General features: G+C 45.0%; 1 protein-coding gene across 3 annotated transcripts in view; it reads right to left on the bottom strand.

Annotated features, from left to right (window-relative positions):
• PTAR1 (protein prenyltransferase alpha subunit repeat containing 1) overlaps positions 1-14606 on the bottom strand; it is a 37085-nt gene extending 22479 nt beyond the window's left edge. For 2 of the 3 annotated variants that reach the window (XM_086479766.1, XM_086479767.1), the window contains exons 1-2: positions 14521-14606; positions 7364-7533 (exon numbers count right to left, since the gene is read on the bottom strand). In XM_086479766.1, coding sequence (XP_086335892.1) covers positions 7364-7533; positions 14521-14606 — 256 coding nt within the window. The remainder of the gene's footprint in view (positions 1-7363; positions 7534-14520) is intronic. The other variant, XM_086479768.1, reaches the window with a different exon arrangement.
• Between the last annotated feature and the right edge of the window lie 348 nt (positions 14607-14954).

Genomic DNA, 14954 nt, shown 5'->3' with positions numbered 1-14954 from the left:
ACACACCAGAAGGCTGTGCTGCCATTCAGAGAGACCTGGACAGGCTGGAGAGATGGGCGGGGAGAAATTTAATGAAATACAACAAGGGCAAGGGTAGAGTCTTGCCTCTGGGAAAGAACAACCCCATGGACCAGTATAGGCTGGGGACTGAACTGTTAGGGAATAGCATAGGGGAAAGGGACCTGGGGGTCCTGGTGGGCAGCAGGCTGACCATGAGCCAGCAATGTGCCCTCATGGCCAAGAAGGGGTGTCGTCAGTAGGTTGAGAGAGGTTCTCCTCTCCCTCTACACTATCCTGGTGAGACCACATCTGGAATATTGTGTCCAGTTCTGGGCCCCTCAGTTCAAGAAGGACAGGGAACTGCTTAAAAGAGTCCAGCAGAGAGCCACAAAGATGGTGAAGGGGGTGGAACATCTCCCTTCTGATGAAAGGCTGAGGGAGCTGGGTCTCTTTAGCTTGGAGAAGTGGAGACTGAGGGGTGACCTCGTCAATGTTCATAAATACGTAAAGGGTGAGTGTCAGGAGGATGGAGCTGGGCTCTTCTCGGTGATGGCCAATGACAGGACAAGGGGCAACGGGTGCAAGCTGGAGCAGAGGAGGTTCCACATCAACATAAGGAAAAACTTTTTCTCTGTGAGGGTGACAGAGCACTGGAACAGGCTGCCCAGAGAGGGTGTGGAGTCTCCTTCTCTGGAGACATTCAAAAGCCGCCTGGATGTGTTCCTCTGTGATCTGCTCTAGGTGGTCCTGCTCTGGCAGGCGGGTTGGACTAGATGATTTTTCAAGGTCCCTTCCAACCCCTAACATTCTGTGGAGACTAGCAGTAGACTATCGTGGCCCGAATGAAGTCACGCCACTGCTGAGTGCTCCTGTGCTGGACATGCCAGAACTTTAATATAAACCGGAGTCAAAGACAGCCAAGTGGTACGCCACAACTGATATCACTAATGCATTTTTCTCAACTCCTTTGGCAGCAGAGTGCAGGCCACAGTTTGCTTTCACCTAGAGGGGCGTCCAGTACACCTGGAATTGATCAACCCAGTGGTGGAAACACAGTCCCACAATTTGCCATTGGCTGATTCAGACTGCACTGGAACAGGGTGAAGCTCTGGAGCACCTGCAGTACATTGACAGTATCATCGTATGGGGCGACACAGCAGAGGAGGTTTTTGAGAAATGGAGGAAAATAGTTCAAATCCTTCTGAAGGTGGGTTTTACCATAAAACGAAGTAAGGTTAAGGGACCTGCAGAAGAGATCCACTTTCTTAGAATAAAATGGCAAGATGGGCATCGCCAGATTCCAATGGATGTGATCAACAAGATAGCAGCCATGTCTCCACCAACTAGTAAAAAGGAAACACAAGCTTTTTTAGGCGGTGTGGGTTTTTAGAGGATGCATATCCCAGACTACGGTCTGATAGTAAGCCCTCTCTATCAAGTGACATGGAAGAAGAATAATTTCAGATGGGGCCCTGAACAACAACAAGGCATTGAACAAATTAAATGGAAGATAGTTCACGCAGTAGCCCTTAGACCAGTCCGGACAGGACAAGATGTTAGAAATGTGCTCTACATCGCAGCCGGGGAGAATGGCCCTACCTGGAGTCTCTGGCAGAAAGCACCCGGGAAGACCCAAGGCTGACCCCTAGGGTTTTGGAGCTGGGGATACAGAGGATCCAAGGCCCGCTATACTCCAACTGAAAAAGAGATACTGGCACTATACAAAGGAGTTGGAGCTGCCTTGGAGGTCATCAGAACTGAAACACAGCGCTCTTAGCACCCCAACTGCTGGTGCTGGGCTGGATGTTCAAAGTGATGGTCTCCTCTACACACCACGCAACTGACGCCACATGGAGTAAGTGGGTCACACTGATAACCCAACGGGCTCAAATAGGGAGCTCTGGCTGCCCAGGGATTTTGGAAGTGATCACAAACTGGCCAGGAGGCAAAGATTTTGGAATGTCGGAGGAGGAGGAAGTGACACGTGTTGAGGAGGCCGCACCATATAATAAACCACCAGACAATGAGAAGCGATATGCCCTATTTACTGATGGGTCCTGCCACACTGTTGGAAAACATCAGAGGGGAAGGCTGCTGTGCGGAGTCTCATATGTTGAGTCACTGAAGCTGCTGAAAGAAACTGTGAATTGAGTCAGTTTGCAGAGGTGAAAGCCATCCAACTGGCCTTAGATATCGCTGAGTGAAAAAGGTGGCCAGTGCTTTATCTCTATACTGACTCATGGATGGTGGCAAATGCTCTGTGGGGGTAGTTACAGCAGGTAAACCCATCCGGGCTGCTGAGTTATGGGAAGATATTGCTGCTTGGGTAGACAATCTGGTGGTGAAAGTACGTCATGTTGATGCCCATGTACCCAAGAGGGCCACTGAAGAACCTCAAAACAACCAGCAAGTAGACCAGACTGCTAAGATTAAAGTGGCTCAGGAGGATTTGGACTGGCAGCATAAGGGTGCATTATTCATAGCTTGGTGGGCCCATGACAGCTCAGGCCACCAAGGAAGGGATGCAACATATAGATGAGGTTATGACTGAGGGGTGGACTTGACCATGGACACCATCGCACAGGTTATCCATGAGTGTGAAACATGTGCTGCGATCAAGCAAACCACGCAGTTGAAACCCCTGTGGTATGGAGGGCAATGGCTGAAACACAAATATGGGGAGGCCTGGTAGATTGACTATACCACACTCCCACAGACTCACCAAGGCAAGTGCCATGTGCTTACAATGGTGGAAGCAACCATGGGATGGCTGGAAACACATGCCGTGCCCCATGCCACTGCCCAGGACACTATCCTGGGCCTTGAAAAGTAGATCTTACGGCGATATGGCATCCCAGAAAGGATTCAGTCAGACAATGGGACTCATTTCTGAAACAACATCATAGACACCTGGGCCAAAGAGCATGGCATCAAGTGGGTATATCACATCCCCTATCATGCACCAGCTTCCGGGAAGACTGAACAATACAATGGTCTGCTAAAAACCAAACTGAGAGCAATGGGGGGTGGGACCTTTGAACACTGGGATACACATTTAGCAGAAGTCACCTAGTTAGTAAACACTAGGGATCTACCAGTTGAGCTGGCCCTGCCCAATCAAACCTTCTACAAACTGTAGAGGGGTATATAAAGTCCTCATAGTGCACATGAAGAACTGTCTTAGGAAAGACAGTTTGGGTCAGTCCTGCTGCAGGCAAAGGCAAACCAAGCCGTGGGATTGCTTTTGCTGGAGGACCTGGGTGCACTTCGTGGGTGATGCGGGAGGATGGGGAAGTTTGATGCATACCCCAAGAGTATTTAATTTTGCCTGAGGATAGCCAGTGAAATAAACTGTATGATGTTAATTACTAAATAACCATGCCATTGTATGTTGCCACTACCACAGGGGCTGTATGTCACGTTAATGGTGTTACAGTGAGCGTCACTCAAATCAATGAGGAATGGACTTTGATGAAACCAAGTGAGAGTCAGCAGTGATGGAATTTGAACCGGCTTCAGCAACTGGTGCCCAGCAACTTCCTCAGGATCAATATCTTCAACCTGCAGACTGTGAGTACAGCCCATGCAAAACACACCAGCCACAGGCTCCAGATGCAGCATGCAGCAACCCAGAAACACCTCTGACAGACCAAACCCCAAAGTATAGGATCTGGCATGACAGAGATGGTACAGTATAAGGGGTGGATAATGTCCTGGGTTTGGCTAGTATAGTGTTAATTTTCGCCAGAAGCTGGGAGGGGGCACAGCCGGGACAGCCAAACAGAAGTAGCCAAGGGGGATTTGGTACCATGCTGATGTCACACCCAGTATGTATGGGGGAGTGGCATGCAGCACAGGGGTCAGTCCGGGCAGTGAGCTGTTGTGTTCCCTGTCTCTTGCTGTACATATTATTTCAGTAGTGGTGGTGGTGTTACCGTTGTTCCTTCTCTCCTTGGGCTGTTCCATTAAACTGTTCCTATCTCAACCTTTGGGTTCGATCCTTTTCTCCGGATTCTCCTCCCCACCTGCCGTGGGGGGAGGGTGAGTGAGCAGGCCCATGGTGCCCTGCCCCCAGCTGGGCCCAAACCACAACACTCGTTTTCTTTTAAAATATGGCTGTACCCAGATTTTTATTTTTACAGGTGTATCACACCAAGATGTGCCTTTTTAGAAGACTGTCGTCAAAGTGGAAAACATAGATTTGTGGGAAGCAAGGATATTCTGGGAGTATGCACAACAAAACTTCGAATAAAAAGAAATTTGTAGCAATACCAGAATCTTGTGATAATACAAATAATATGCACTCATAAATTAAAAAAAAAAAAAGGAGAAAGGATAAAAACATAATGCGAAATATTTATAAACTAGAAAAATAGCAAGCAGCAAAGTAGTCATGATTCAGGATTCCAAGTATCCAAAAGAAACCATAACTAAATTAGACATCTGTCACAGTAAGCTATCAATGACAACTATGAAGCACTTTCTTCTTCCAGGATCCTGCCAGAAAAAATCTCAGATACCACATGTGAAAGCAGACACTTGAATCAACACTCTGTGTTTCTTCTCTGTTCTATTTAAAATGGCTTACACTAATTCAAACAACACAGAGGTAACAAGAGACTACCTTTGCAATCACTGTTTATTTCAAGCATCAATAGAACGTGCAATTGAGTTTTGTGGCAGTAATAAACAAATCTATCCCTTCACTACACCCAAAAGAAAACAACTACTTTGCCAAATTCCAGGCATGCACTTTTGTCTACAAAAAGGAATCTGGAGGAAAATCGTTCAGGATATTTCAAATGTATAGAAAACATAACATCTCTTGATAGCATATGCATACTTAGGCCACATTAGAGACAACTCTATAAGTCCACCTGGGAAAAGACTTCCACCTTCATTCCCCCCACCACTGCAATTCAGTTTCTGCTAAAATTTCCTACCAAATGTGAAACTCAATTATGGTAAAACATACTAAACTCTACACGCTGTACCTTGCTTTATGAAAAGACTACTAACATGGAGGTCCTGATCCCGTTTTACAGTAGTGACACAAAACCTCAACAGACACGAAAACGCTGTAGATCACCCCTTCTCACACATACTAAACTGACTTTTGTAATTAAAGAAACAAAGGAGAACAGTGTTTCATTTTCAAAAGAAGAAAACCAAACAAGTCTCAAGAAACAGGCAGTTATCTAAACTCCATGCCACTCCAGTATTTACTGACACAGTTTTGTGATCTGCATTTTGAGAGGAAGGGTTCTGCAAGGCCTCATGTGGGTGGGAAGCAGAGACAACTCTTCAAGCAGTCAGCACACTGTACCATCCTGGCAGAGTAGGCCAACAAAGCGCCTGGACGGTGTGAATGGAGCAGGGCCTCAGCACATTAGTGCCCAGTTGCCCTTTAGCTGTCAGTGGTCTCCAGCCTCCCGATGGAAGAGTGACACAAATCTCAGTGGTTTGTACTTTGGCTTGAAACAAGAAGTTTTTGAAACAAGAAGAAACAGAGATGAAAAGCCTCCCTGCAGAAGGCCTGCAGCATAATCAAAATACACCTCACAAACTCCTACCTCAGACCTGTAAAAAACACTGCAATGTCAACCACGGTCTTGCTAAGATTGCCTGTGCTAGTGGCTTCATCTCTTTAAAAGCTAAAATTTGTTTCTGGCTACATGTCAGAGTCAATACTATTTATATTCCTTATCTTAAATCTTTTTATCTCGACTCTTTTTATTGAATTTTATAATTGTTTGCATTATAAATTCTAAATTTGCAATCAGATCACAAGCACTGGTTTCTATCAGCAGCAACTTGGTGGCAGCTATCAAAAAGATCCAGGTCCTACTAGGTCCAACCATGAACCACAGAGAAAGAAATCGTAGTTACTTATCTTAGAAATACACATCCCCTAGGAATAAAAGTTTTTTAAAGTTGTCTGTAATGAGAAAGAATACTCAAGAAAATAAATTACGTGAAAATAAAAAACAAAGGGTAATATAAAATTTACAAAGTCCACAAAACACTTTTCCTAGATAATCACATAATGGTATGACATCAGCCCTCTGTTGGGACACATACACACACACATACATACAAAAAAGAAGTCTGTTAGACAAAAATAAAATACAGACAATCAATAGGTCAGTCATACCCAACAACGCATGAAAACACTTCAACTTTCTTAAGCTACTCTTTCGAATGCAGAATTAACTCTTAAGCATCAAACCAGTGCTTTGTTACTCTAACACCACCCAAGGAACACAGCCAGCACTGGAAGACTGTACGTTGTCAGTGGAATGGGTTCCTCTTTATCAGGATCTGGCTTTCAAAGAGGTAAAAAGTTCCTATGTGTGACCTCTCTCCATCCACTAGAAGGCAAGTGCATTCATGCTCACATTACAAACCTTCTCTGCCATTTAATGCTACTTTTTTTTCAAAATACTTGGGTTATACATCCACATGTTTATACTAAGGAATTAAAGTTTGTTTCATAACTCTAGACCCCACCCTCAGACAAACATAGGCAACATTCACTGCTTTATGAATGTTTCCTTGTCAAGAATCACTAAAGACCTCAATCCTCTTTCTCTATGTCATCCCTGAACGCAAAAGAAGCTCAAGTGCACGTTTACAGACTCCACTAGCACCATCTGACTGTCCCTTACCCTGTGCTTTAAATGGATGAAGCCAGCTGTGCACTTACCCTCACTAAAAGTGAAACAAACTACAGCAATAAAAAATTAAAGAACAGAAAAGCAAATGGCAGTTATATCAAGAAAGTTATGTTACTAATCAGACCTCTTCTCCTGATCTACACAGATCTACTCTCAAAACCTATCTGTTCAAGGTGGTACAGCATGTTACTTATATGATGACTAGATTCTAGAGTCTGCATCAGACATCTGCTAGCATCCCACTATTTAAAACTATTTAAATTATTTCACTCACTAGTTCATCAAGCAACCAGGGAGACTGCCTTTGCTACAGTTGCAATCAACACAACCCAATGGATGGTGGCTGTTGGGTACGTTCCAGGAGGGGAAGATAGTCCAAGACAGTAATTTTAAAGCACAATGGACACAGCCAGTGCTTTATGGATTAGGTTAGTTTCACACAAAGAGAAAAAAAAATAAAATATGGTAACAGCCCCCAACTGAAACCCAGGTGCATGTGAGATACTAAACATCTGAACTCTGTGAGTGGTCACAGGGTGTTCTTCAACCTGGCAGTGCTAGGTTAATGGTTGGACTCAATGATCTTAAGGGTCCCTTCCAATCTAAATGATTCTGTGATTCTACGATAAATAAAAGTTGTGCATTAAGGATCATATAAGATACTATTCTCCACCTAGGTAACTTACCATCTTTGTTCAGCCATTGTTTTCTTTGTCTGTAGAGGAGAAGTTTATTGTGGACATACGGCAAAAGAAACTTGACACACCAGCTCTCCACACCAAGCTTGTTTTCTACCAGGACGATAGGGCTGCGGTTATACCTGGCTTCAGGGCAGGGTATTAATCCAATTTCATCTCTTAAAAAAACCAGAAAGAAATGTAATTATACTTATTTCCAGTAGATGTCAATTATTTTTCTCAATAGAGCAGGCTGACAATGCTTCCCATCCAGTCAGTCCATCATCTTTTTCCCCTGTTTTTACAAAACCCTGTACTCATTATCTTCAATTCACCTTCTTGATTCTTGCCAGACTGCAAGTATGATAAAATGCATTTTCAGAAAGCTATCCTCTGCAAAACTCATGTAGTGTATTAATGACTCAAATGACTCACACATGTTTTAAGGCATGGATAAAGATCTAAGTCAAGCAACAGAATTAAATGTATATTACCTCTGTACAATTTATTTAGACACAATATAAAAACTAGTTGTGGTTTTGAGTTAAGAGCTACTACAAAAATTTTGTATTAGTTCCCAAATGCTATAGTGATAGAAAACTAGAAATATTTTAAGACTTGCTGAAGACTCTGAAAGTAATAGTCATGACTAGATGAGCCAGACTGAATTGAATCCAAAATCCTTTAAATGTTCTCTAGGAAGATTCCTTTTGGTGAGTCTCACTCTTCTCATCTTAAGATCATCAGAAAAGTTTTCTTAGATTTTCCCTAAGATCCTAAATAAGGAAGGTCCCTTTTTTTGTAGTTTTAGATTACCACCTAAGCAGTTTTAACTCAGCTAAATCAACGCAAGTACCCCTGGCTTTGTGATGGGAGATGCAATGGAGCTGCAACAATTGCTACTGCAAGTGAAACAAAACACGTTAACCAGTACAGGCACCTGACTGACCCAAAGCTACACAGGTGTGCCCTGCAGCAGCATGACCAGGTGCTCTGAAACCAAAGGTTACACAAAACAAAACAGAGACAGCAACATGCACATTTCCACATGTTCCATTTTTCCTTCTCCTATCCAAGGCAGCTTGCTATACAGGGGTAAGATTTGAGACACAGAGGCCAGCCTGATTAAATGGCAACTTTATATGATAGGCTTTAATAAAGCCTTTAAAAAATAACGATGGCCACAAAAATTCATATCAGCAAACAAAGCAGAAGAGATTCATTTGTTTAGTTTCAAAGGTCCACACCATGTTTTACTTTTTTCTCAGCTTTCTCCAACATGTAGGGATGTTGGAAGAGAAGCTTTAACAGCTTCTTAAAAACAAACACAGGTTGCCAAGCATTCACACTTGTTTGGACAGAAAGCAACATTATTTTATACGTTCCATTATGCAAGATTTCTCCACCAACTCCTCTTCAGTGGAAAAATTTGTTGATGAGGAGGGAGATCCTCAGATCTCAGGCAGGAAAAAAAAAAAGATCTCTTGTGATCTCAGATAGAAAGCAAATTCTTCACCTTAAATATTCTCCATACCAGGCCTACAGATATACTCCAAGTGGCAACTCCACAACCTCAGCTCAGTTATCTTGAACTAATTTTGTTACTGGACAATCTGAGTGTACCGATTTAGTTCTGTGTCCTCACTGGATTATTACTGAAGTAATTAAAAGTGACACCATGTGCTTGTTTACAAATGTATTTGCTTATTCAGAAAATGGATTTAATCACGGTATACATCACAAGCCACAAAGTAACAAGTAATTCAAGGTAAGATACTTGCAAATCACTTGGCTCTGTCTCCAAACACACACCCAGGTCCCTTACACATCCCTGGTAACTTGAGAAGAGGAAAACCAGTTCTTTCCTACCCCATCAGCTGGAAGCAACAGGTATCAAAGCAAGAGCCTCATCTCTGCTGCTCCACTCAACACATGCTGTTCATGCACCTAGTCAGATTAGACCTAAAATGACATTCCAGTCTGCTTCTTTCAAAATGGTATCTTATAGCCTGAAGTTTGTACTTACTGCTGGCTCCTTTCTTTTATGAATGTTAAAACCCAGGCCTTGGCCAAACTTTGCCTGGCCTTCCATATAGGGATATACACCTGCAATGAAGATGCAGTCACTCACCACAAGCATTTACCAGCTGTTGCTTACAAAAAGTACACCAAAGGTAAACAGCAAGAAGAGAAAAAAAGCACCCACACATCCACACCTTCACTTCTTACCAAATACAAAAAGTGTGACTCGGGTGAGCAAAGTTTCACCACAGTGCTTTAAACATGCCAAAATAACAGACAGGTAGGGTGTGCACAGAGCTCACAAGTCAGCCTGAAACACCCCAACTCCATTATGCGCCCAGCTAGCCAAAATTGGCAGAGGACTAGACCACTGCATAATGAAATTCACTGGGATACAGTGCAACACAAAAAAATGGTTTATCTGGTAACTACCTAGTTTTTGCTAAGATGCAAACCAGGACTTGTCATCTGGTAGAAACGTTGTCTCTAACACCTTGGCATTTTTTTTGATGCCCTGTACATTTCAGAAATTGTATGTTGCGTTCAGATCCTCGGAAGGACCAGAATTCACAATTCAAAATACCAGGAGGGCAGATTTATCTAAGGTGGGGTGCTATCTCACAGCCAAAACAATCATTCAAATGACCATCTATTTCTGTTCCTGAAGGCTGCTCCTGAAGACCCCTCAGCAGATCTGCAGAAGGAGCAAGTATTGGGGCAGGCCTGTCAGCTCAGGAGACACTGCCTGAGAGCACCTGCAGCCTCTGCTCCACTGTGTACCCAAAGAAAGCTTCTGAGGCAAGACTCAGATGCAGGCACCAGGGAATTAGTGCTTGTAAAATGAAGTGACAGAAGTACCCTTTATCTTGTGCAAGCCATTCCTGGCCACATGACAGAAGACGTGCCTGTTCATATGACAGGATTGCCCAGACTCATTGTGGGATGGAAGATGCCCACGTTTAGGTCAAGTGACAGGTGCAAGCTGCTCACAATATTGAAGGAGATACCAGTTGAGGGCCGCTGCTGTCACTATTTTGTACTATCAGAAGCCCCATCTACTATGAAAGTAAGATTTAATTTCTCCCCCTAGATCTCCCAGTTTTCCGCTACTGTCTCTTTAATTTTAGGAGTTACTTTGTGCTTTTGCATTTATTTTCCTCGGAGCAAGCACTAGTCATGTTCCAAAAGCTGCACAAATTACCACTGCATTTACGTTCCCATTCCTATATTTCCCATTCCTAAAATACAGCGTGGAAGCAGCCAGAACTTAGTGGAAGATTTTAGCTGGGTTGTCACGAGGCCTGCAGCCATCATAGAGCTTCTTCAACCTGTGCCAAGACCAGAGAAGATGTGCAAGGTGAGACCCAGGAGGCCATGGAGCTGCACAATCCAGACCAGGTCTACAGTGCCAACCTCAGCCGTGGCAGAACAGTACTGACAAGCTGTTGCAGGACCTGCTTCAAGAGTCCCAGTCGGTTGACTCAGCCATTCAATGGCGCTCTCCAAAACAAAGCCTAGCCAAACTACTTTAAACTTTTAAAACCATGATGATACAAAAAACTTCCCTCTTCCAGAAAACCACAATACCACAGTACCGATAGCGAAGGAGGCATTTCTTGTGATGCTACCATGATGGGTCTTTAGCTTTAGGTATCCCGTGTGAAGAGACCATCTCTGATTTTTCTTCCAAAAGATCATCTTTAAAATAACCCAACCTCTTCCCACAGAACTAGACAGAGGATATTAAATAATGGCTGGCAGATCTGAATGAGGTGCAATCAGTGGATATGATGTAACTATGATTCTACTGACAATGAAGAGTGGGCCCAAGTAGCTGAATATTTCTGCAATTATAAAAAGCTTTTAGTACTGAAAGACAATCCAGAGCACGGATGCTTGAAAGGTGTATTTTTACCTTAAAATAAGTCTCATTAAATGACTACGTGGCTAATGAATTTGCAATATTTGAATGGTAGGGAAGAGGGGGTCTAAATCAAAGAGTTGATTTTTTTTTTTCCTTAACACGCAGTGCATCATATACACAATTCTCTTTTAGAACTTCAAACAGTCAATTAATTAGTATGTTACGATTAGTCATCATCTTAGTGCTAAAACCAAAATCTTTTGTAAGTGAAAGAACTGAAATGCAAAGTACTTCTAGCCAATACTTGCTTCTCAAGAAGCTATAAATACACTTTCACTCTACAAGTTTCCTTTTGTTTGCTCTCACATTAACCTCCACTTGATTCAAAATTTCTGCTGCAATAACAAAGTTCTGCACTGATGATCTCTCTCACTAAGTATAACAAGCAAATTATTTTTACTTATTATCAGTATATTTGGAAGTACCAACGCTGCAGCAAGGTATTAAACAATCTAACAAAACGAACATTGGCAAGACAAATTTCTTACCTGGCTACAGTAAAGGTTTAAGGAAGTATGTTTCCTTCCGAATTCCCTGCAGAGAAATTTGCAATGACACCAGGAGAAAACCTGACTTGGAGTTTCAAATCTAACAAAATGAAGTGTAGTATTTTTTACTACATTAAGAATGTGATGAATTGAGACAGAAAAAATTATCTGAGCTACAGTGACACAAATTAATCTTGGCTAACCATAAACAGTATCCTCAGATTTTGTACACAAGTGCTGGACTACCATCTAAGAGTTCATCTTTCCAATTACGCCCATCAAATTCATGTACTTTTTTGACAACTCAGACTATTTCTGTTTGACTTCACATGCAAAAGAACAGCAAAGTGCAAAAAGAAAGTACACATTGGTCTGCTCACTGTTGGTGATCCATTCAGTTCCAGGGGGACAGCTCCTGTGTATGACTTTATCAGGACCTACACCTGTAGGACTGGTTAAAAATATCTTCTAGTAAATTTCATAGCCTTACAAAAATGAAAATTAGCATGCTGACACAGTTATCCAACAGAAGAAAATGGAGCAACCAGAGGCAAAAATAATTTTGTGTGATATATTTAGTCAGATGTAAGCTCATCTTAAAAAGATGCAGTCTTGCTGCAGATTTAATTTAAAGAAAAAAAAATAAAAAACAACAATCCAACATTCTACTTAGTCTAAAACTGTATTTTTGCATGCTTTCTAGTGTTGAACAGAGAACACACCCCCTTAAAGCCTACAAAGCAGTGAACCTGCCAGAACAAAACACTAATTCTGATAGGTGCAAAGAGGGCAAGCAAAGAAACAGTCAAAGACAAGAGACAAGAAATACTGGAAGAGAGACTAGCAGGGGACAAATGTATGAGATGTGAACAGAAACACCACGGACATGGAAGATCCCTTATTTTCAGTGGAGCCAGGTGGATGCCATGTAAAAGAATTCAAACCTGGATCTGTGACATGAACAGGCCACTCAATTCAAGAGGATAACCCCTGTCAGGGACTGCAGCTGGTTACAGCTGTCTTGGCCACCAGCAGGAAGACAAGATGCCTCTGAGATACATGAAAATGCCTGGCCAGCATGGCTGCAGCCTTGTGTTCTAGGGGCAGAGAGGCATTGTAGCAAAGGGTCTGCAGTCTACACCGGCCACGCATAGTCCCATTTCAAGTACTGCAGTTCAGCAATCTAGCAGACAGAATTGCTGCTTTTTCTGCTTTAGGGGGTAAACTAGCAATAGCTTGTGCTTCACTTGAAGCATGACACAGTGCATCAGTCTCAGAGCACACAACTCTTGTATCCTACTTTCCCCTCTGAGTTTGCATCTATGAAAGAAAATCGCAACAGCAGCATATTCTTCAAAAACACAAGCTCGAAGTTTGCTACCCATAAACAATTCTGGCAAAGGAGTAGGAACTAAGAAGAATCAGAACATTCATTCACAAATACGGGCTGTTTACAGCACATTATGCCTCACAACCTAAAAATGAAGCTTCATGGCAACACGCAGGTTTTTTTTAGACAGCATCCATATGCTGTATTTTAAAACCTGGCCACCCACCCAAGTTGCTTACTACATTTATAGAAACAGGAGGGTATTTTTTCTAATCCTCTTTTTCAAGCAAAAGGATAAATTAAGTGCCCATAAAATTTTCCTATGTAGTTGCTTAGCATACCATTTTCTGGAACAGATTAACAGGCCACCACCTCAGAGACTGCAGCGTTTCCAACTGTCACAAATACACCATACTTATGTTATGAAGTTGTTACCCATCATGTGCTACCTCATTTGCCATAACCAATAAAGAGTTTGCATAAATAGATAGCAAGATGCTTCCCTAAACAGTGTGTGTCTTAAAACAACAAAGGACGGGGCAAGAAACAGAAAAACGGGAGCTGCCTAAATCAAGGTCTCGGAGCTGGTCAGCCGTGGAACTGAAAACACAACGCAGACCATCTGACCCCCACATGGTTGATTCTCACGACATCGCAGTAACTGCAGTCTGTATTTACACAGTCATTTTGTTTGTCTCCTTCAAAACAACACACCATGAAAAGCACCAGCATCTCTATTACAGATTTGAAGGTGGCATTCATCAAACCGCGCTGTTTGTACGAGGCTGCGATTCAGCGGGCTTCAGCCCTGACATGTGCTTCCACCATTAGAGTCCTTGCCGGCTTCCACAAAAAAGTACTTTCAAGTGACGAGGCCGTTCTTGCCGCCCGGCGGACGAAGTGCCCGCGCGGCTCGCCAGCGGCCGGGGCCCTGCCGCAGCCTGCGCCCAGCGGCACCGCGGGCGCCCGGGAGCCACTCGAACTCCCGGAGCAGGTACGTGGCGCGACCCAGAAGACGACGACGCAGCAGGGGAGCACAGAAGACTTTCGGCATCACCGACCTGCCCCGATGAAGCCCCGGTGTCAGGGAAGCCGCCTGGCGCCGGCCCTCCCGCTCGCAGGCTGGCACGCCCGGGGGGGGCCGCGCTGAGGCCCCCGCGCCGGTGGGGAAACCCGGCTGGTCCCCGCGGCCCCTCACGGCGTGACCTTGGGCCCGGCCCCCGGCCCTGATAGGCACCGCTCCGCTCCGCGCCGGGCGGCCCGCCGCGCCCCCGCCGGCGGCCCCGCACCCCCGCCCGCCCGAAGGCGAGGGAGCGGGGCCGCCGCCGCCGCCGGCCGAGGAGCACGCAGGGGGCTGAGGGCGAGCAGCGCTCCCGGGCCGGCCGGCCCCCGCCCGACTCACATGTGGGGGTTCCGCTGGAAGGCGTTCCGAATGTCCTTCACCACCCGCTGCACCAACACCGCCACCTCCTCCGGCGACTCGGCCATCTTCCCCCTGCCCAGCCGGCCCCGCCGCGCCGCGCCGGCAGAGCGCTTCCGGGTTAGCGGCCCGCGGGGAGCCGCGGGTAACGCGCGGGCGGCGGCGAGGAGGGCGGGGCGGGGCCTCCCGCTCGCCCCAAGCCGCTCCCCGGGGGCGTGGAGGGCCGGCGTCCGGCCTTTCTCCCTCACGGAGAGTCCCGGCTAGGCCCTAGGCGCAGGCCGTTATTAAATGGCCGCGGCCGTGCGCTGGAGCGTAGGGGCTTTCCGCCCGGGAGCGCAACTCGTTCTGAAGCGAGACGGGCGGGGGAGGTGTCGGCCGGCCGGGCGGCCTCTCCTGCGGACAGACGCGGCAGGACC

The sequence above is a fragment of the Leptosomus discolor genome, chromosome Z (genome assembly GCF_034619465.1).
Source record: "Leptosomus discolor isolate bLepDis1 chromosome Z, bLepDis1.hap2, whole genome shotgun sequence".
Taxonomy (NCBI): domain Eukaryota; kingdom Metazoa; phylum Chordata; class Aves; order Leptosomiformes; family Leptosomidae; genus Leptosomus; species Leptosomus discolor.
The sequence above is the reverse complement of the archived record's forward strand: the minus strand, read 5'-3'. Positions and strand labels throughout refer to the sequence as shown.